The sequence below is a fragment of the Brachyistius frenatus genome, unplaced genomic scaffold (assembly GCF_029030835.1).
Source record: "Brachyistius frenatus isolate BFR_SWC_R1_liver_20210118 unplaced genomic scaffold, ASM2903083v1 Contig_6, whole genome shotgun sequence".
Classification (NCBI taxonomy): Eukaryota; Metazoa; Chordata; class Actinopteri; family Embiotocidae; genus Brachyistius; species Brachyistius frenatus.
In genome coordinates this window covers 8,018,313-8,040,382 of record NW_027210605.1, presented here as the reverse complement: position 1 = coordinate 8,040,382, position 22,070 = coordinate 8,018,313, and the positions used below count along the sequence as shown (strand labels likewise).

The following is a 22,070-nucleotide window of genomic DNA, read 5'->3' as shown; positions in this document are numbered from 1 at the left end:
TATATTGACAGGACATTTTATCGGTTTTAGCTGCACACATGTATGTCTGTCTGAGCCTCCAAGGATTTGTACCACTTGATAGAATTCAGCAGTTACAATCAGTTCAAAAGGCAACAGCTGTATATTTTACACTATGCAAAAGGAGCCCATAAACTCAGTTCCCCTGGTTTAAAGCAGCAGTGTTTAGTGGTGCCCACATTAAGGGAAATTGATGACCTAAAGTTAAAGTCAAATCCACAGTGAATATTTCAGTAACTTAAGGTATTTAAATCTTCGTGCTGTGTTTTGCAGCGACACCTGCTCTTCTGTGTCATCATTGTACAGAGAGACTCGCACCAAGAATAGAGACCATTTCAACTGTTCTACAAAATAAAAGGGGTTATGAAAAGCGCATCATCTTTTTCATTGAAGTGGTCCTTGCAGGACTGACAGCAGGAAATAGAGCACGTAAAGTAATCCGAATGCACCATAAAATGAAATCTTTCAGCATACGGGCTCACTTAAACAGACAACACCATTTTGTATAGCATTACATATGTCACAATATAGAGGTGTTTTAACACCACACACGTGAAATCTCTTTCATGGTACCTGGCACATCCGTTAAAAAAATTTAATCAGTGCATAATTTAAATATCAGGGAGCAACACAAGTACGCACACACAGACACACATCTGTTCTTTTGAGATAGTAGTCCAGACTCAGACTTTGAAAGGAGGCATGTGAACCTGAACACATTTTCAAAAACACAACCACAAGTCTATGGCTTATACAGTAGGAGTCCACAGATTGTCTTATACTGAAGCATGTATTCAACATTTTGTCTTTTCCTTTGACCAAAAATGTACAACATCTTTGCCCAGCGCATGAGCTCTTTACTTTTCCCAGGTGACAATGGCATCTTCGTCAATAAAGGAATAGTTAGACATTTTTTTAAATCAATACTACGCTCAAATTTGTCTGTTAAATATGAAGTTGGAGCCAGGAGACAATTTTCATAGCGCGGCGCAAATAAAGAAAATGTAGAAAACAGCTAGCCTGGCTCCGTCCTAAATTAACAACAATCTGTCTACTAGTGCCTCTAAAGCTATATAATTTAATATCTTGTCATATTTAGGGGGTCTGGTAGGCAGATTGCTTTTACACCCGTGTCCAATCTTTGTGCTAAGCTAGGTTGAACGTTACTGGCTTCAGAATGACACTTAAAAGATAGACAAGAAACTGGTGTTAAACTTGTCTCTAACAATCAAGTGTATTCCCTAACATGGCAGACCTTTAATGCGTAGTATCTGTTTAGTAAGCGTCTGCTGGGCAACAAAGCCTGGTACACAGGCGTGTTGTCAAAATAAGAGTCTAATATTTTTTTCATCTTACAATAAACTGTAAATGTTACAATGCTTCATCTGTGTTGGCACTCCAAAGGCAACATATTGTACTTCAAGGCAATATTACAATGTTACAGCAGTAAAACACAATACTTTTTTAAAAAATATCCTCCAAATTAAATACAATAAAATAATACAATAAAAATTAAAAAAACAAGACACAGATGCAAATACGCAGTTGAAATGAGAGGAAATGTCACAGCCATCGAGGTTTGCAAACCGTACCAAAGTCTCGAGGTGAAACTGCCACGCTGTAATTGGACTCCGTGATGTTATGTACGTCGTCATAAAGTTCGTTTGCAGCCTGCTAAGTAATGCAGTCGGTGACATAAGCTTTCTGTTTCAGTGATTCATGGTAATAGTTTCCTTGAGCAGGGGGTTTTCAAGTAGCAATTTCAACAAATTAAAAACATGTTTATTATCTCAGCTGATAAGTCTCCAAGGCAAAGACATTCCATTAATAGATGGTTAAAAGATGGACTTCCTTTGTGAAAATATTTATTTTGAAATGACGCTTCATGATCATCTCATCGTCTTTGGATGCCTCTATTTAGTTGTTCTTTAGACAGGCCACTGAGATGTAAACATAAGTTGATGTCCGTCTTTGAATGGCATCTGTAATGTAAAATATGAGATTTGTATTTTCTTCCCTTATTGTGTCTATAAGTTAAAATCTATCATTTTTGGCTGGTCCTCTGGCTTCATTGGATCAGTGTTCTTCATGGTCTATTATCTTTGGCCAAGGAGTGCATCATCCAGTTGACCTTGGTCTTCCAGCTCTCCCTCAACGCTTCGTTGAACTTTACTTTGAAATTCTTCAGTGCCTCATCTTCTGATTTGCCCAAAGCCAAAGAGTCCTTTTGAAAGCAAGAAACCATTGTCAATGTTTTTTATCATCTGCATCATCATCATCATCATCATCAGTAGCATCAGCACCAGTGCATACCTTTAGATACTGGATATCTTTAAAGGAAGTGAGCTCGGGCAGTCCTGCTGCCTTCATCATCGCGAAGAGGTTGACGAACAGCGTCCCGTTCCGACACAGGATCTTATACGCCCGCTCACAGTACTCCCTGAACCTGGCAACACAGACACAAAAGCAAATGTCCATCATGCAAATATAGCAGAACCCCAGAACAGTATGTAAATGTATTAAATATGTTTTTGAGTTCCAAAAATGTTGTTACTTTACCTCTCAAACTTCTCACTGTTGTTTGTTCTTCCTTGCTGGATCACATGGACAAAGTCATATGTCAGGATGAAAGGCACGCGCTCCCTGTTGATCCCAAGTTTCCGTTTGAAGTTGCCCAAGAAATGCCCAAAGTCGATGTGAAACAGCTAAATATCAAAGATTAAAAGCAATGTTAGGTGGGTTCTGAACTACTGACCACAGTCACATTTTTTTAAAGACTCTTTAACTTGTGCGTGACCTGAAGGATTTTACTCCAACTTGTCAGACAAAGTCATTGGAGTTCCATTAAATTCACCAAGGAGTACTATTACATTTAAGTTATATGGTTTTTTTTCACATTGGAAACTTCAAAACATAGATGTACATGTATTACATCTCAAAGTAAAGAATAATGTTTTTAAGCATTAAGCAATGACATAGAAATATAAGTACATGCAAAGTGATTCATAACTTAGAGGAAACCTGACCTGTCCAGTTTCCCTGATCATGATGTTATCGTTGTGACGATCTCCAATGCCCAAGACATAAGTAGCTACACAGTAGCCAGCACAGGACAGCGTGAACTCCTCTATTGCTTGATCAAGTTTGTCCCTGGGGAAAAAATAGGTTATAGAAACAAGAAAGCAAAGCATCAGTGGGTTTTGTTCTTACAGTACTTTCATGCTTCTGTTCATCATATAACCGGCATTATACAGTTACATAGCTATTAGGCAGAATGTTATAACTGCTAAAGCATATCAAATATTCACGCAGGACTTCCTGTGACTGATTAATGACTGACTGTTCTGTCCTTTCATGGTCTAGACGTGCACTGGGCTCACTGTGTTAAGCTTTTACTAATTTTCTCTGCTCCATTTTAGGCACTGCAGCATTTCAAGCTAATTACCTTTATGTTCTGTCGTGCAGTCAGCTGGGCTTGTCTTGCCAACGTGACGTACAAAGGCTTATTCATTATATTAAATAGTTCTCTTTCTTCAAGGAGCTTTTAAAGTAAGACAAGACCATCAAACTGTCTGGCACCAAATAAAAATCGACTCTCATTTAATGTTGCTGAAGGTGTAGGCGCCAGTGTCCTTCGTCCTGGTCTGTCACAGTTTTACAGCAAAAAATATATTTCCAAGTAAACAATTCAGACCAGCATTTCTTAAAACATAAAACATTAATGTTCCCTTCATAGATTTTCTGCATACTGTCGAGAAAAAAACCTACTGTAGCTAGCGAGAAACCCAGCATGCCGTTCTGTGGTGTGATTTTGTAAATGCTACAAATTGTTTGTGTGTTATGTGCAGTGGTTAGCATCGTCGCCTCACAGCGAGAAGGTTCAGGGTTCGAATCCGGACCGGGGCCTTTCTGTGCAGAGTTAGCCTGTGCCTGCGTGAGTTCTCTCCGGGTATGCCAGCTTCCTCCCACCATCCAAAAAACATGCATCTATTCTACAAATTGCCCTTAGGTGTGAATGAGAGCGTGGATGGTCTTTGTTTCCGTCTGTCTCTACGTGTTGGCCCTGTGATGGACTGGCGACCTGTCCAAGGTGTACCCTGCCTTCGATAGGCTCCAGCCCCCCTGTGACCCTGTTCAGGATAAAGTGGGTATAGAGGATGGGTGGTATGTAGTAGGGATGGGTCACGGATTTCGAATATTCGAATAGTCGTTTTAATCTCCAAAATCGATTAGTACATATTTTTACCGGTGCCTGGCTGTAATGCGGTACTCCCGTCAGAAGGTGGTGGTAATACGCCTAAAAGCTGACCGGCAGCCACATTAAATAACATGGGGGGAAGAAGAACATCCTGGTTTCAGGGGTCCGGAGCTTTGTAGGTAAAGTTTTCCCAGTATTAGATTTCCCGGTGCGAACATGGGGAAACATGCAAAGACAACTACAGTAGTCAGAAAGTTTTATGTATATATATATATGATGAGGTGCAGTCCAAAGCATGTGGGTAAAGCTATTCGAGATATTCGAAGAAAAATCAAATAGTGCAGAGCAAATTTCGAATAGTAGTTTTGCTTGAAATTCCCATCCCTAATATGTAGTAAATTGGGTTCCCCCCTCATGGCACCCAACACAGTGCTCTGTAGCACTCACTGGTAGTTATCTAACTTTTGATCTATTAGTATGCACAGTTTGCTGACCATTTATAAAGCAATTGATAGATAGCAATTGTTGTAACGTTTCACCGGTATGGCGGTATATGAAAAATTCACATTGAATGGGAATTAAAGACGTAGTTGTCTGGTATACTGCTCAACACTACATTTCCAGGTTTGTAAGAGTTCCCAATGTGTCAAAGTTCATCCTACTCACTCAGGATTCTTAGATTTGAGCCAGTTGAGCAAGGCATCCTTGTTGAAGGCAGCGGTAGCGGCACTGTTACTGCTGTTACGCTGGATATTGGCAATGGTGTCTGAGTTCTTCACCACCTCAATGAGCCCCATTTTGTTCCCAGTGGACAAACAGCCATATGGGATCATCCTGTCAGTGCAGGGTGAAATGAACAGCATTAGGTTGGCGTAGAACTCCTCCTTGTGTCAAAGCATCAGCTACAGCAGAAAGCATTTCCTACCTGAGATCCAGGCTTTCTCTCTTCCACAAATTCTCCATGAGCTGGATCATCTGCAGGGTCAGCATGTCTTGTCGAAGATCTAAAGGTCAGGAGTGAAAAGGTGCTATAAAGTAATCCAATTATGTTCATCTTTTCAGCACGTGTGCAAACCAGTATTTGAACCCTTCACTGTACCCCCCTTCATGCTAAACTAAACAGCATTTTAAAATCTGAGTGGGTGCTGTATGTGTGTGGTCATGTATTCAGATTTATTTGAATCTCACCATCTCCATTTTTGAAGATGATGCCAACCATGTCTCCTAGAGCGCAGGGGTTCTTGTACATCAACCAGAGTGGCTTCATCTTGGAGTCCATGAATCTGCACTTATCTGAACTGCAACAGCAAAAACATTCATTTTAAACACATCTGAAGAGCATTCTGTATTCAAATATCTTTGTTTTCTTTTCTTTTTTTACAAAAACATGGATTCATTTTATTTATTTTTTCTTTGATTTGGTCTTGGTGAAATTCAACAGACTGTCTTGGTAAATATTCATACATATTTAATACTTTGGAAAAACAAATACTCTAACCATCCTACTATCTCTGATTTGGACAGAGCTCAAGCCGAACTGATTCACTTAATTGTGGGTTACAGTCAACATTTCCCAGGTTATACATTCTGTTAAGACACAGAGGCAACGGCCCTTTTTAGAAATGTACAGGATTGAAAATGAGCTAAGAATGACAAGGAGACACCCTGAACATGCTTTCACTCTTGGTCATTGAATCAGAACTTATGCGGGAATTGGACTTTCATGCGTTCAGTGATTTAAAGAAGGCCAAAGGAAAGCCAGTGGTTTCACTAGAATATTTTTCTCTGTGTGTGTTCGTAGCTGTGGCTCTGTACATTTGATGTTTATGTATCCTTTCATGGTTTGTTCTTCGTGGCTTTATTTAAATTAAGTGTTTGTTTTGACTCCTAAAGAGGTCTGTGTTGTGCTCTACATTGCATGTTTAGAACAATACAGACCTAAAATGCCAGTGATTTAACATGTCAAAAAAAAAAAAATTCAAAGTAATACATGCTATGTGGCTGTAGGTTATTCTGTGCTATTGTGCCACCAAACTTGTGCTTGGGGAAGGCACAGGCTGTGCTTTTGTAGCGTTTGTAAGTGTCGATTGAGATGCAAGGCAAGTTTGTGTCGAAGCCCCGTGAACACAAATGACCACTGTACCTTGGAGGCCACTGTAAGAAATGGGTATATTCTGTCTCGGCCAAACATGAGCTAGTATTTATTTAAAACAGGGACAGGTCAAGGGGATGAAGATGGCTGTAGACGGAGCATAAAAAATGTCACCATCCTCATCTGTTACCCATAGATTGCAGTGGGCACGGGTCTATAATGTCGTGTCTGCAGTGCTGTTTTGTTCTGTCCTCTGCGTGGCTTCATACCTCACGAGAAGCGTTTCAGAAACGAAACATTTCGTGTGTTTGATTTTGTTGACTTTCTGATTTGGTCATTTTGGCCTTTTTTTGTGCTTTTACTATTGGTACACATCGTCAAATGGCTTCTTTTTGTCTGTTTGAATTGTTTATTGTTATTTCCTGCTTTGTTGTGCTGTAGCCTGCAGACAGTTAATACAGCTGGCTGTGTTTTAGTTGTTGAGATATATAATTATGCTCATGAACATTTCGTAACGATTTCACATATAGTGCTGTTACCAGGAAGATAATTTATTCTCCTAGCTGAAAGACCAGGAGGTCGGCGTTGCTGTGGTTATGTGACAAAGCACCACAGGGTGTTTTATTTTGAAAGTTCAACGGATTCACGATGCCGTTTCTGTGTCTGACTTCCTGCGCGTCTGACCTGCTCTCTGCAGTTTGATCAGGCTTTTGTCAAAAATAGATTAGGTGCATATTTTTAGCAGAGTGGAGAGCGACTTCTGGGATGCTGCTGAAACATGCTGCAGCATTTCTGATGAGATCACAGGCATTATCTAGAATTACTGCAATCAGCTCCAGTGGCCGTGTCAGAGCCAGAATGTGACGCAGTCAGTTCCGGCGAAATCCAGTTTTTAGGGTTTTAGGGGTGAGAGATAAGTTTAAGATACTGTATAGTCTATTTCAAAATAAATTCTAGTGGTCCTGTAACAACTGAGGGTTACTTTGTCAACATGTTACATAAATGTATTATTTTTCAATTCAGTAAATCCAGGAAAGGACCCAAACGACCCTTGAAATTCCAATTAAGAAGGAAAAAATGCAATTTGACGAAAACAGTCATGCCGTAGTGTGTGTGCGTCTGTGCGTTTGTGCGTGGGTGTTTGTGTGTGTGTGTGGCACTAACCAGATATCAGTGAGGATGATGCTGGGGTTGAGTGGTGACAGCAGGTCTGACAGGGCCTCCAGGTAGGATTCTTGTCTGATACAAAGCTTCAGGTCCTCCACTGTCATCTTCTGCGAACCCGACTTGACGATGTCACTCAGGGCCTTCATTTTGCCCAGAGCCTCATTCTGAGAGTGTGATGCAGAGGTTTAGTGAGAAACAAAAACACCCGTTACAGAGTTTGAAGTCAGTGTGGAGAAGTGTGCGATTACCTGTTTGGTTAAGATCTTGATGTGATGGATGTTTCCTCTGCAATAGGCCTCCAGAATCAGGCCAAAACGCAAACTCACAGACGCCACGTGAATCTCTGACCTACAATCAACACAAATCCTCCAATCAAACAAAAGGCTGCAAAGGCACTCAGTCTTGTATTATTATACTAAATTGCTTCTCACCTGAGATGCCAAAACAGAAAGTGTCCTATCCTCCTGTTGGACAAAGCCCTCTCTAGCAGGAAAGTAGTGAGGTCACAATCGAGGTAGGACTCGTACTTCAGGACCTGGACCAGCTGGATCAAGTATTGTAGCAGTTCATCTTCACTGTTGGCAGATAAATGTTGTTATATATTAACATTCAAAACACATATTGTCTGACGCTGCATGCTGATAAAACATGAACATAAATATGTATGTACCCGAGCTTCCTGAGGCATCTGATCGTGAAAGAACGGACCGCTGGGTCGGGAAAACTGTAGTCTAAGAGCTCCAGTGCGTGAATGGCAGGAAGGTCTGGCCAGTTCCTCAGTAAACTCACCATCTGAAAGAAACAAATGGTTGCTCTCATTGTGGTAGACAAAATTGAAAACTTGTATTTGTTTGATTAAACTTAGGTGTCGTACAGAATTCTTACTTTAGAAACATTTCTAAGATTTTAGCAAGGGCTGAAAAGGTTAACAAGCACTTCTTTTCTAGATTATCAATCAATGGTTTAAGTTCTTTATAAAGTAAAAATAATATTTGCTGGTTTTCATTTAATCAAATGTGATGATTCGCTGCTTTATGAGCAAATATCTGCCAAAGATGATGAGATACCCATCAGAAGAATAGCAAATGTTATCACGCTAACATGCTTTAATTGAGCTGGTGGACCCAGTAAATATTATACAGAACCTGCGAAACATTTAGCATGTTAGCATAGAGATTTAACAGGGCTATACACTAACAATTTACAAACCAATTCAATCAATCAATGAGTTCATTTTTATATTAATTGTTGCAATAAAAAAGACAAGTTACTACCCTACTAGTTGGAATATTTAGTATAATGTACATTAGTATCTATTCCGTAAAAACACACCAAGTATTATCAAGTATGTGACATATGGGAAGATACTTGTGAAGTCTGGGATCTATTTTTGTCATTTTTCAGGTTTGTGTGGCAAACATTTCCAGATTGGTATGCAGACATCAAAGAAAAATGAATTTGATCATAGTGAGAGGATTGTCTTTCAAACATTTATTACCTGAGCTACGTCCTCACGCTTGTTCCACTTGGTGATGAGGAGCAGCTTGGACAGACTTTCAGGATAATGGTCGCGAACGTCAGTGCGCAGCTTCCACAGGAGATCTTTCTCATCCTCAAAACACTCAGTGTAGTTTTTGTTGTCCATGATTTCTTTTAGTTTCATGTACTACAGAGAGCAAAATGACCCGGAAACAAATTAATAAAAATTTGTAGTCAGCAAGACTTTATTAACTATAACTGTGTCAAAATTGTAAACGTGACTTATACAAAGTCTTACCTCTTCTTTAGTAGCAAAAATGATATCACCGTTCTTCTCCGTGTCACTTATCTGAAAACAGGGGGATACTTTGACTGACTAATTAGGGATGGGCATATCAAATCGAAACATAACCGTCTTCCCCTCCCTCCCCCAGGCAGAGTTTCACTGCCTATTATTTTTGTTTAGTTTTCCACACAGAACATTTTGATGGTTGTAGTAGTCTTTGAATGTTTCTTCTGTTTATATCACGGCATCAAGGTCTGTCACATCATTTACTACATAATCGCCTGATTGTGGTTATTTGAGCTAGACACAAGCATTTTCCATAATCGTTACAATCGTTTCCATTCATCTGTGTAAAACCTGCTGGGAGAAAATAACACAAATTCATGAATCATCACATTTTCCACGCCCTTTTCCCCGGTTTGAGATTTGTCTGGCGCTCTTGTAATGATTTCATTTTATTGCTCACTCTTCTTCTGCAATGGTTTAATGGCACATGGTTGGGGAATCTGTGTCACTATTTTACATTGTTTATTTTGATTATTGACACCTTTCATGGTCAGTCATTACTTTCTATATTTCAGTAATAGTTCGGTATTTAATTTGTCTACCTTTTCATAAGGTGTTTAACTTCTATTAAACTTATACTATAGTAGTTTCATAAAATAAAATACAAATCATTAATTGCAACTATTTGTATGACAAATTGTCGTAGAGTAAATTGTAATGAAAATAACAGTCCTAGTGTTATCTAATCTCACTGCTACTACGTGTTTTCTTTCTTCTGTTGCTAAATGGCGTTTGGCAAACATAGGAGCACCACCACCTTCTGGCAGTGGTAACGCATTACTACCAGGTGCCGTTAAATAAATGTGATGAAACGATAGTCACATAAACTAATGAGTACCTGAAAACCATGACTCATCCCTTACTCTTAGGATAAAAAACAAATGTCAGTATGTACTCAAATACAGTCAGTAAGTACCTTGTCCAGTGGAGGGTAATAGAGGGGATGTGGCCGGATGTTGGGGAAGCGAATGAGAAGCCCAGCAGCACTGTCCACATTGGGGTTCTTCTCGACGGTTCCCATCGGGTTGAACAGGTCACTTTTGTCATCTGTGATAAAAATGTGGTTTATGAAATGTGCCATTTCATAGAGGCTTTTATCCAGTTTGTGAGCACGTTTTAATCTTCAAATCTCTCCATTATCTCTAAAAGCAACCGTGCTTAATAAACCTACTGCTCTTCCAAACCACTGAGAAAAAAAATATGGAGATAAAATCACTATACACTACAAGCCACTGCGCATAAACACGTAACAACCCTACTCTACAGCTATGCTTTTGACACGGACAAACAACAGACATTTTAACATCTTAAAAAGACTATCTCGTGCATCAGCAAACACAAAATGTGTGAGTATGTGGGGTTTTGATTGCGCCACGTCTCTTCGGGTATTCCAGACTTCACTGTGTGCTGCCAAGTGTTGTGGAGGAGGCTGTGAACATGTGAGGTGTTTTTGAAGAGGACAAAATATAAAATGAGGCAAGGCTGAAAGTACCAGGAACAGATGGCCACGTGGACAAGAGGTACTCCCCAGTCTTTAGCTGGTCCTTGTAGTCGAACACCATGGTGTTCACCCAGGCTATCGGACAATCCTGAAAAGATGGAGAGCGACAGGGAGGATTAGGTTTGTTGTTTCGCTTTATGGACCATCTACAAGCTGCAAGACCCTGGAGATGGTGTCAGGGTCTTTGAGACGGAATTAAAAAAGAAGGATGGATTCAAATTGTCCTACTAAACTAACATCTGAAATTTTCAGAAGTTAAATTATTTGTTTAGTAACAAAAAAATTATTTAATTTAGTTAAAATGACACATCAAAATAATGCCCTACTTTGGACGTAAAAGCTTTTAATCTAGTCTAACATCCATTTGCTATTTTTTCCTTTCTGAATGTAAAATGAGAAAACATCAACTCATTTTTGCTCTGTCCAAAATTACTCAAGTTTCTTATCAATTAATCTAAAACACTTTAAATTATTTGCCCTGTCTTGTCCAACATGTGCTTTATTTTGGAGGTTTACTTAGATTCAAATCACATAGCATTAATAAAACCTTAATATTTTAATGATATCAAAAGTTTAAAGCTTGTCTGTAGGAACTTTTTACCAATTCACTGTGTTAAATAATAAACTGTGCAGCTTCTGGTAAAAGATTTACATGAGAATGAATTTCTATTTTTAAGGTTGAGCCCAGCATAAACAGCGGTAGAAAAAAAACTTCCATCAATTGAATGTGTTTAAAATAAACCAACTTCTGCTGAAAGCACAGTAAAAAAAGAAAAAGAACAAAAAAAGAGGCAATGTACATAAACATGAACATCTAAAATAGCTCAACTTCCGTCTGTGGTGTCTGGTTGCAGGACTTCTTTTCCGGGCAAAAGAAGAGAGAAGTGGCTCTGAAAGCAGAAGTGGCCTCAGTGACCAAAAGAAATACCCCTGCGGGCACCATGTTTACGAGCTTTGCCCAAAAATGGTGCCGACAGCTGCTGCAGTGCTTCAAAACAAAAGACGCTGTGAACAAAGCAAATAGGGGAACTTGTCGTTTCTCACTGTAGTTTTCGGTGTACAGTGTGAGTGGGTGTATGGAAGCTCTTCCCAATGCAGTCTCAGTCTCACAGTGTAGCACTACTGCTGTTGCAGGATTTCAACAAAAGTGAGTAAATAGCAAGAGGATGGTAAAATGTTAAACTTAGTGTGCTTCAACTGGCATAATATTAATGTTACTGATAGTGAAATAAAGGAACATATTAATGGCTATAATTGTAAATACAATTAGTGCTATACCTTGCTAATGTTTTTTATATTGACTAAACTGATGATTATTTTTGATTAATAATTCAGCCAATGAAATTTCACAAAAATTGTGAGAAATACCACAACATGTAAAGATGGCTACCAACTGTTTCTGTTGTCCAACCAACAGTGTAAAATTAAAATCAGTTTACAAGGAAATGCAACAGAAAATAAGCAGCAAGAGCTCACATTTGAGAATCTGGAACCACTTTGAAAAAAATACAAATTCATGATCAAAAGAGCTGATACATCAGTTATCAGTTGTACTACATGTTACATATTACATCAGTTGCATTTTAATGTAATAAAATGTATTACTATTATATTATTGTCAATACACTGTCGATCAGTAGCCTACATTTTAACAAAACAGATTACACCGTCTTGATCTGTGCCATCTTGTTACATGCCTATTTGTCTGACAGAACTCAAACTGTAGTGATGTCTTCAAACTTAAATGTCTTTAAATTCTCTAACATTTAGGCATTGCACCTGTTTTATGCCAGAGACGTAGTCTTATTACTTGACTTAAATCTTCCTTGTATCTCCACATACTGAGTGCAGATAAGACAAAATGTGTCTAATTCAAAACAACCCACATTTCAGCAGTTCATCTTCCTTCCATTCATACATTCAACGGAACAGAAGTAGCTTCGTCGGCTAGTTAGCTGATAATGTGGTTATCACACATTTCATTTTTTTAACCTAATATAGTATATATCTCTTAATTAGACAGAAAAAAAAACCCCACTGTACAATTGATCATGTCTGTGCTTGATCCTGGAGATCATATATTGTCATTATCCTTCTTATTATTATGATTCTTATCATTAGGCCGATGGTTTACCTCTCTCGCCCCGGTCTGTAAAGCCTCATTTAACTTTATTTAACTGTAGCTGCATGTTCATGTTGCGGATGTTATCATGCATGGCTACAGGGCTGGGTGTTGTTTCGAAATTTTTAATACCTTTGAAATACTTTTTTTGATACCAGTTTAAAAAAAAAAAAAACATGACACTTTTCAGTACAAATCTTTAGTATTTATGCAGTTTAGAGGGTAAGAGTGTAACCCTGAATATTTGTTGTAGCTACAAATAACTGATATCCCCTAAATGCCTCACATGCAAGCCATTGCAAGATGCTAAAGATGACTGATGTTCCCCAAAATGCCTTGCATACTATTAGTAGATGCTATTAGCTGGCTGTACACAAACAGGAGCTCCAGTCACTAGTCAGTTTAGTGCATGCAACACAGCCACAAAGGTGTTTGACAGGAGTGAAATAAGGTGTTCTAATGTCAGATTTACTTTCCTAAATTGTTACAGATTACTTTTATCTTCAAGCGGGGGCTGCACAAAATGTGCTCCCTAATGTTATGGCATTTTTCCAATAAAAGATCTTTCAAAGTCATTCAGTCGATGCCATAAAGGTATAGAAGTTGGGTGCACAGCCCCACCTGGCAATGCGTTTTGCTCTTCTTCTGTAGTATAGGTTGTGGCATAAGAAAAGACTTTAAAATAATTGTTCAAAAAGTACAAATAACCTGTTGCAACTTTGACTAAAACATTTGAGGGATCCTTGATATGATATTTAGAATTGTTGCTGTCTGAAATATCTAGTATTTGGGCAATTAATAAAAGCCTCTTGATAAAGTCCTCAAATTGAGAAAAAATGCTTCGTGATGTTTCAGACCTCCACTCTAAACTGCCCCCAGTGCAGGCCTTGAAGTCGAGCGCTAATTAGACAGTAAAACACCCAACGTGTGACGACTGTGATGAATTTAGAATTCCTTGAAAAGGTTTGCCAATTCCTTCCTTCCTTCCTTCCTTGGACTGATGTACAGATAAAAGAACTGAAGCAGATGAAAAGGTAACCACAGCCTTGCCACTGAATACACTTGCACAACCAGACACAGCAGCAAAACACACCCACACAGAACACACTGACTACACGCACTACACTCTAGAGAAAACAGATCTGTTTGTGCTCGCTAACAAATTCACACCCACCAGCCCAAACACTCACCCGCTCAATCTCACGTTGTACACGAAGGCCCCCTGACCACGCCATGATATTCTGAGCAACTCACCGCTTTCTTGTTCTTCTTTTTGGTGCCGCGGGGTTTCTTAGCCTTCTCAATGACAGCGTAGAGCGCGAAGCACAGGCGGCTCATGCGAGGCAGGTCAGCCACATTTATGTCAAACTCCAGCTTTTGATCCCACAGCGGCTCAGAGCACACTGTCACCTCCGTGCTCGTCACCACCTTGCAGAGCAGCTCACTGCCGTGGAACAGACCGGCCTGCACCACAAGCTGCGGGGAAAGCACACGCAAGCACACACAATGGGGATTAAATGAAGGCATGATATGTGGTTTGAAAGCTGAAGAGTTTAGCACTTGTGTGAAGGAGATTGTTTGTGGAAGATTTACAGACTTCGCTGGATGATTCAGAGTTTCCTGTGTCACTCGAGCTTTGAGTCAAAGGGTCGACACATTTGTAAGTTAGTAGGTTGCGGAGCCATTGAATGCTATGCGGAGTCCATCATAAATGATAAACAACCACAAGAGTCACAATTCAATATTGTGCGACCATTAAGCTCCTGCCTTTTGTCAAATCAAGATAGTCTGAATCTATATTTACAAAATAATATATAAGTGGCTATTCCTCCCCAGGGTGTGTGTTTTCAACCCTGTGTCTGCCACCAGCAGACATGACTGATAATTGTGACGGGACAAATTAGCCATGAGTCATGATGCTCTTAAGGCAGCGGCCGGAAGTGCACTTCCACTTAATAAGCCATCTAAACAGTAACATAGTTAGTTATGAAAGAGAATTACAAACACAGATTAACAGAATTCCCTACTTCTCACTCTTTCCGACATGGCAAAAAATACTTTTACTGACTATTTCGCCATTTCACCATTCATTTACAGCTAAACATAAAAGTTTTTTTTTATTCACATTAACAAGTGCAAAATTTCAAGATAGATCCGGGCCTTCCTGCAATAGTAACAATGCATGCAACGCCTTCAAAAAAAGAAGTGCGTTTGAAAGCGAGGGAGACAGCATGAAGTCTGCCTTTTTTCTTAGAATCTAGGCCTCAGAGTGAGACGTAAAAACCAGATAGTCCCTCCCCACTTCCTGTTTTGAAGTTTTAACCAACCGCCTTGATGAATTATGGGAAACGTGTGGTCTGGACCATGTGACCCCCGTTGTCATTTACATGTCAAACCCTTCTGTTCCTACAACTGAAATTGAGATATTAGTAAACAAGTGAATGCCACATTTCATTGAGTCACAAAGTGACAGAAAACCCACGCAAAACCACACACAAACCTTCATTCCTTCATCTGCATTGACTCGGCTGCCCTGCACTAGCTGAATGTAGAAAGGTTCATTGATGGACCAGAGAGAGGAGGTATTTTGCTGCAGGAAAGGAGCAAGAGAAAAGGAAATTACATTTTTACCTCCCAATCTTTACTTAAAATTGCATTCATAGCTTTCAGTCATGAAATGTCACGAAACTGTTGCTACAATTTCCTGTTTGGCAATTCGTCAAAAGATAGATGTACAACCAACACTTTCAAAATAAAGTAAAAAGGGAACAAACTTGTACAAACTGTAGATACAATGACAAGTACATTTAAGGGACCTAAAGTTGGTTTAAATTTTTTTTTTATCTTTCTTTGTTGCTCATATTTTTAATTTGAGCACATGAAAAAAAAAACTTCAGACAAAAGCTTAAAAACACACAATAGCCTTTTTTTGTTTTTGTTTTTTGTTTTTTTTTGCCATTCTTGTTCCAAAGATAATTGGAAAACTACAGTAAATGCAAGCAACGGTGTCGGGCATAAATGCTCTACAGCGTGACAAAGTCCGCTAGCTGGCTAAGGAACAACTGTGACGATGAGGGAGACAGACAGCGTGCTGCTCTGTTAATGACAAACGTCAGCTTACCTTCTTCAGGGGCAGAGGAGGAGGTCGGGACAAGGAGCGACACTTGTACATCTGGCTGCACATTCTGCCTTGCTCCTCCTGATATTTGCTGATGGTGGAGTGGTGCACCATAGTGAGATGAGGGTTTTGGCTGTTTCTCAAACACGAGAAAATGTACTGCGGGAGACAAAAGATGGAGTAATACAACAGGAGGGGACAGAAGAGGGTTTCTTGTTTACTGGTGCAGCCATCTGTCAGCTCACCCACAGATATTTCCCAGTGTTCTGACAGCACTGGTTAACTCCTGAAGGCTGTTCATTTGCTGTAGGTTAATGCTGCTGAAATCTCATTATGTGTGGATGGATGCTGTTCCTTTCTGCAGGGCTTCTAGACAGATATGAGTCATCCCTGAAGGTAGCTGGAGTTTCAGAATCAACTGTAGAGCCTCCTGCAACCAAAATGTTGACTCACCCCACTCCTGATCTGACAATCATTTCAGTGACAGTGGACTACCCGCACGGGGCAAAACTCACAGGCAGACAAATAACAAAGAACAGAAAATTGCCAGCGTCCACTGAGATAATAACAGTTGTAGTTTCTGTATGAAGTGTGTTTCGTGTTGCTTTTTCCAGCTATTATAGTTGTGTCATTGAGACACAGAGAAGGTTATTAAGAATTTCAACAGAAAAGTTCAAATTTAAGTTTAAAAAAAAAAAATCTTTACAAAATTATGTAAGTACAGTTAAATTGTTTGTGTAAGTTTTAATAGTTTGGTTTCATAATTGACTGCACAAGTATTATGGGGACGGTCAGGATTTACGAAAAGTCATTTATTCATGAAAAATAAAATAGTTTATGCGACTTTGCAAGCAGTAATGCACCTAAAAGCTGTTTGCCAACCGCTATTAAGCTGCACAATGAACAGAAACGTGTTACTACCGGGCGCCAGTGAAATGTGTGTGGCGTTAAATGCCACTGTACAAACAGGAGAAACATGCAAAGACAACTACCTTTTTAAAAAAAAAAAAGGCACATAAAAATGAGGTGCAGTGCAAATTCTGCCTGGTCAAGCTAGTACATCGTAAGCCTCCCACAGTTTATGCACAGTTATTTGAGAGCGAAGCACCAAGCAGACGTACCATGCATAGATCAGCAACCAATGGCTAGCTTTGTCACCAGAAGAAATGAGTTAGATGCTCAACGTGCAGAGCGAACAACGCAACTCAGCTTTTCAAAGGTGAGGGATGTTAGAGTTTGATTGCGTTCATTGAGCCCGAGGTTGAATGGGTCTCTCTCTCTCTCTCTTTGTGTGTGTTTACGTGGAGGTGGAGGTGGCGGGCTGAGAGCCTTAAAATAATAGTCCAAAAGTTCCCAGTGAATATTAAATAGTATTTTTGCTTAAAATCCATCATGAGTAAGTGTTCGCCTGCCTAACATGACAAGTCTAAAATGGCGATTTGTGAGCGGTTAAAATGCGCCTGTATTTGAGAAGTGCAGATGCATTTCCCTCTCGTGCTTTTCAATCTACTTCTTTAGTCTGTCAGGTAGTGCATAGATTTTTAGCTGAAACTATATCGTGAAGATGAAGGCTGGAAAAAGGAAGAGGATAACATTTCCCACAAACTTCATATTTCCTAGTCGGGCCAGTTATAGAGAAATGACAAATGTCAGGTATCCACAAAAATTGAGTGTCTGCAGGAACAAGACAATAATAATCGAAGCCACTATCTACTCTGCAGGGGAAAAGAAAAAAAATGATGGCATCATGCTGATTATTTGGAGGCATGAGAGGATGCTTCTCTGCAGCAGGTCCAGAAAGCTTGTGAGAGTACGATGAAGGCAGCCAGATAGAAAAATATCATAGAGAAAAACGAAGTTTCAGTCTGAATCAATACTGAGTTATTTTCCAGCAGGACAACAAACCCAAAAGTAAAGAGAAAGCTACACAGGTATTGCTTCAAAACAACAATTCAAATGTCCGAGTTTCCCAATCCAGAATTTGTTGGGGCACCTAAATTGATCTCCTGATTCAGTTGCCTCGTGAAACTTAGCCTTAAGTGAGTTGTCCTACAAAGAAGAACGATGCCAAGCTGAAGTGCCAACGACGCCTCACGGCCTAATATTGATGTTACGGGGTGACTGCTTTGGTTTTGTGTACTTTCAGGTTTAATTTTAATTTGTCGGGTTATTTTATAACTGGTGTTGAATTTTCCGTTGATCAGTCTCAAAATCAACATAATCCAACTAGGATATAAGGGAAGATAATGTTTAAATGATACAATTGAAAAGATTTACCTGTATTTTCACACACACACACACACACACACAAAAAAAGCATGAACTCACTTTGAACTGGCACAGTGGTTGTTTCCCGTACAAGAACTCCCACCTCCCGTTGACCTGTAAGGTGTAGTCCTCGGGATCCTGACGTAATGAGCGAAACACCGTAGCCTTCTTCTTCAGGGCGCTCTTCATCAGAGCCACTGGGAAGTCCTGAGGGTCCTGCTGCAGCATGAAGCTTTCCTGTGGGAGCACCAGGTAACAACATTCAAATACAGCAAGCATCTTTAAGGGAAATTGTACAAAATGTTGCTTTCGTGTTTGTGGATGTTGCTCCTGTTTTGAAGGTAGGGTTCACTGTGTGGGAGGGGGATTTCCAAAGGTGCTCACATTTACTTAAAGCCATCCTCCACAGTTTTTCTACACACAGTGGAACCACAGTTTTTCCAATCAAAGCCATTTGCGGGCGGCCCGGCTGCTGCCCCATCATACCAAAACATTTGATTTGATTCGTCGTAACGACTTGACTTGGATGACTCAGAGCAACTACAGCAGTCGATCAACTCACATCACAAGCCTCAAACTTGACATTGATGAACATCTTCTTGGTGTTTTTTGACTTGACGCCCGTGCACTCCGTTGGAGAGCGGCATGGCTCCAGGTCACATGGGAAACTGTACTCCATCCACTGTTGCCATGGCAAAACCTGACGCTCCTGAGCCTTGTCCTCGCAAAAGGTGCGCATCTTAGACCGAAACTCATTCACCTCGTGATTTTTCTGGACTTCAAATTCATGCAGACCTGAAAGTTTATCATAAAAGGAAAGAGAAATACATGTTTTTTTTTACTTTAAGAGGAACACAAACCTCTTTTCAGAGGTGAATCTGCCTGGGACGAGGCCATGTTTTTATTAACTGAAACTCAGAAACTACAGCTTTTCTCAATGAACTAAAGCCCAATGAACAAAGCAGAAAGGAATATATTATGAAAACATAATGAAGTCCAAATGTTGTAAACTGGGAAAAATGAATTAGTTTCAGATAGCGTAGCTGTGCTCTGTTTTCAACACATTAGCTTATAACTAGCCAGTAACCTGCTGACCTAAGATAAACATAAATACAAGCTAAAAACGTTTCTTATATTTAATGAAACTTTACAAACTGCTCAGAACAAAGACGGCCATTTGGTTCCACCCAAGGATTTAACAGAGCCGACCCGGGCCTCTGAGCCATTGCCACAGATTTGATTTCATCCATTCAAATAGGTTTGTTGTGACATTTGTTTCCCTGGTTGGAAACCCTGTGAAGCACCATTGTGACTCTTAACAGCAGATCATTGTAATCAGAGAAGGACGCTGCTGACCTTTGCCGATTAGCAGGCTGATCTGGGTGTTGGTGAGTTTCTCCACTCGGTCACCCTCCCTCGCCACCAGCCTCAGAACACACATGAAGGGCCGCACGTCGCTGATACGCCTCGACTCCCCCTCCAGCTCCTCCCTCTCTGCTGTCTGGTTGATGCAGGTGAAGACATATCCATCAGGATCACCCAGTCCGCTGAACAGTGCCTCACTTCTGGCATTTTTCCAAACCATCTGAAACAGAAGATGACGGCAAAACACAGGGTTGAGAGCCCAGTGTTAATGACCTGCAGTCTCACGTCTCCGTTTTTTCAAACAGTGATTACTATTACTATCTTTAAAAGAGAGACCAAACCGTCCACCACGTCTTTAACTTAAGGAGCTAAAATGATAACTGACCATGCAAGAAAATGACCCTGGTAGGTTTTGAATATTTTGTCAAATTCCTTGTGAATTAGCATGACCAGGACATTTAATCTTTTAATCATCTTAACAGCTTCCAAGAGTATCATTACTTAACACAGCTAAATCAAGCAGCCCGAAGTGGCAGAACTGTTGGCACATTCAACAGCACATTTAACAGCAGATCTGCTTCAGCAGACAGAGCTGGTCGTGTTCAGGAGGAAAGCTGCAGCTCCGTCTGCAGTCGCATCCAAACTCACGAGCATTGTTCGAACTGTGTGGTGTTTTAATTAGTTTAATGTCTGAAGGAAAAATGAAGTCAACCAATTCGTTTAAAAGCATATTGAGTAATATTGTAAATAACAACAGCATTTCGTAGCCGTGGTCATCCGAGCCACAGTGTTGTGCTGCAGTCAATCAATTACAGTCTGTTGTAATAAATGTGTACGATTACACATCAGTGGATTACGTATCAGTGGAAATCCAGGGTTTAAAATGGGCTTTAAAAGCGGTTACTGCTGAATCCACGGGGACCTACTTTTTTGATGTTTTTGATGGTGTTGTTTCGTGACACGGGAAATTTGAGGAAAATCCCAGTAGGCAGCAGGAAGTCCATGATGATCTCCTGGTCCGCGTCCATCTCCCATTCCTCCTGCATCCCATACTTCCCCGGGGGCATGGTGACAGCCTCTCATTTACTGTCAGCTCCTCCGCTGCTCACCGGAACAGCAGCCGTCCGTCCACACAGACGAAGCACAGCCGGGGTTAATATGTTCACTATTAACATGTGTTACTGTGCGTGTGCAGAGTGTCTGGTGGTGTAACGTGTTTGTTGTTTCTTCCTGGATGCTATATTTTTACAAGGCTGTTGTTGTTGGAAATCAGAAAGGACATGCAGAGTGTGTATAATATGAATGAATGACATGATTGATAAACGGCAGTCTAAGATCCTTGCTTGCACCTGCTCCCTTTACTCCTCACTGCTCTGCCTACGCTGGTGAATTAAACGCATTTCTAAGTATATGTAACAAACAATATATTAAATTGTAGACTGAGATATTAAGATTTTTTTTTTTGGTTTTTGCTGCTATCACCTTATAATCTGCAGTTTAATGACGATGGTGTGCAGAACTAATTCACCTATACAGATTCAATGTTCTGTCAAAGAAACGCTCAAAGGTCAAATAAGGTGAAGACACGTTAAACAAGAAACTTCAATTCACTGAATTATAAGCACTGCATAAAATAGGATTATTTTGGAGGTCTGCCTCTGCTTCCCAAATGTAGTTTGTGCAACCAGACAACCTATAGGTACATTTTAAGTGTAATGCAGTTTGCCTTAAAGTAATTCTACACTATCGATTTGGGAAAGAGGAACCTTGTTCTGCGGGAGCTTTTCTGTCTGCAATTTAATCGCAGATGTAGGCTGATTTAATGCATATAAAAATGTATCTGATGGAAGCTACACTGTGCACCTTAAGAATAATGAAAATGATCATAAAATCAGACTTCGAAATGAAAACACAAGCTGCACACAAAGCTACAAACCCAACATTAAGGTGCCACAGTGCTGTCTGAGTGAAACTTGTACACCGCGGCGAAAGCCTCGCCAACCTGTTAGCGCAGACACTTGCCTGTCAGCTCTACAGTCCGGTCATCTCTTCATGGTTTTTTGTTTTTTTTTATCGCAGCGAAGATGGAGGCTGGAACATCACGGTGACATGCCTCGCTCCGGCGGCTGTGCGCTTGCGGATCTGTCCGTGGGGTGAGAGACGAGCTGCTGTAAATCCAACTCAGACGGACCAAGCGCTCGCACGGTTCATGTGAAGAGGTGAAGTGTCTCCCTGGCTCGCTCCAGTGCGCTGTCATTCATGCGGTGATGTTGTTGCACTGGCCCCGGCTGAGTGAGCAGCTGCGCGCTGTCTCCCCAGCGCTCTGCGGGCCCAGGGACCGTCCACCAAAAGTTGAGTCCGCTCCAAAGTGAAAGAGGGTTTCGCTCTCT

At 40.4% G+C, this 22,070-nt stretch overlaps 1 protein-coding gene across 1 annotated transcript; it reads right to left on the bottom strand.

Annotated features, from left to right (window-relative positions):
• pik3cd (phosphatidylinositol-4,5-bisphosphate 3-kinase, catalytic subunit delta) lies at positions 1–22,015 on the bottom strand. The gene is made up of 23 exons (XM_069688989.1): positions 21,703–22,015; positions 20,607–20,781; positions 19,672–19,900; positions 18,878–19,110; positions 18,376–18,552; positions 16,051–16,206; positions 15,430–15,519; positions 14,184–14,405; positions 10,799–10,895; positions 10,223–10,353; positions 9,253–9,303; positions 8,974–9,141; positions 8,146–8,267; positions 7,907–8,050; positions 7,724–7,823; positions 7,473–7,639; positions 5,405–5,514; positions 5,142–5,220; positions 4,883–5,050; positions 3,045–3,168; positions 2,578–2,723; positions 2,332–2,464; positions 1–2,242 (listed from the first exon to the last, which is right to left on the bottom strand). The coding sequence occupies exons 2-23, from the start codon at positions 20,745–20,747 to the stop codon at positions 2,105–2,107; spliced, it is 3,126 nt and encodes a 1,041-aa protein (XP_069545090.1). The 5' UTR covers positions 20,748–20,781; positions 21,703–22,015; the 3' UTR covers positions 1–2,104.
• Positions 22,016–22,070: the final 55 nt, after the last annotated feature.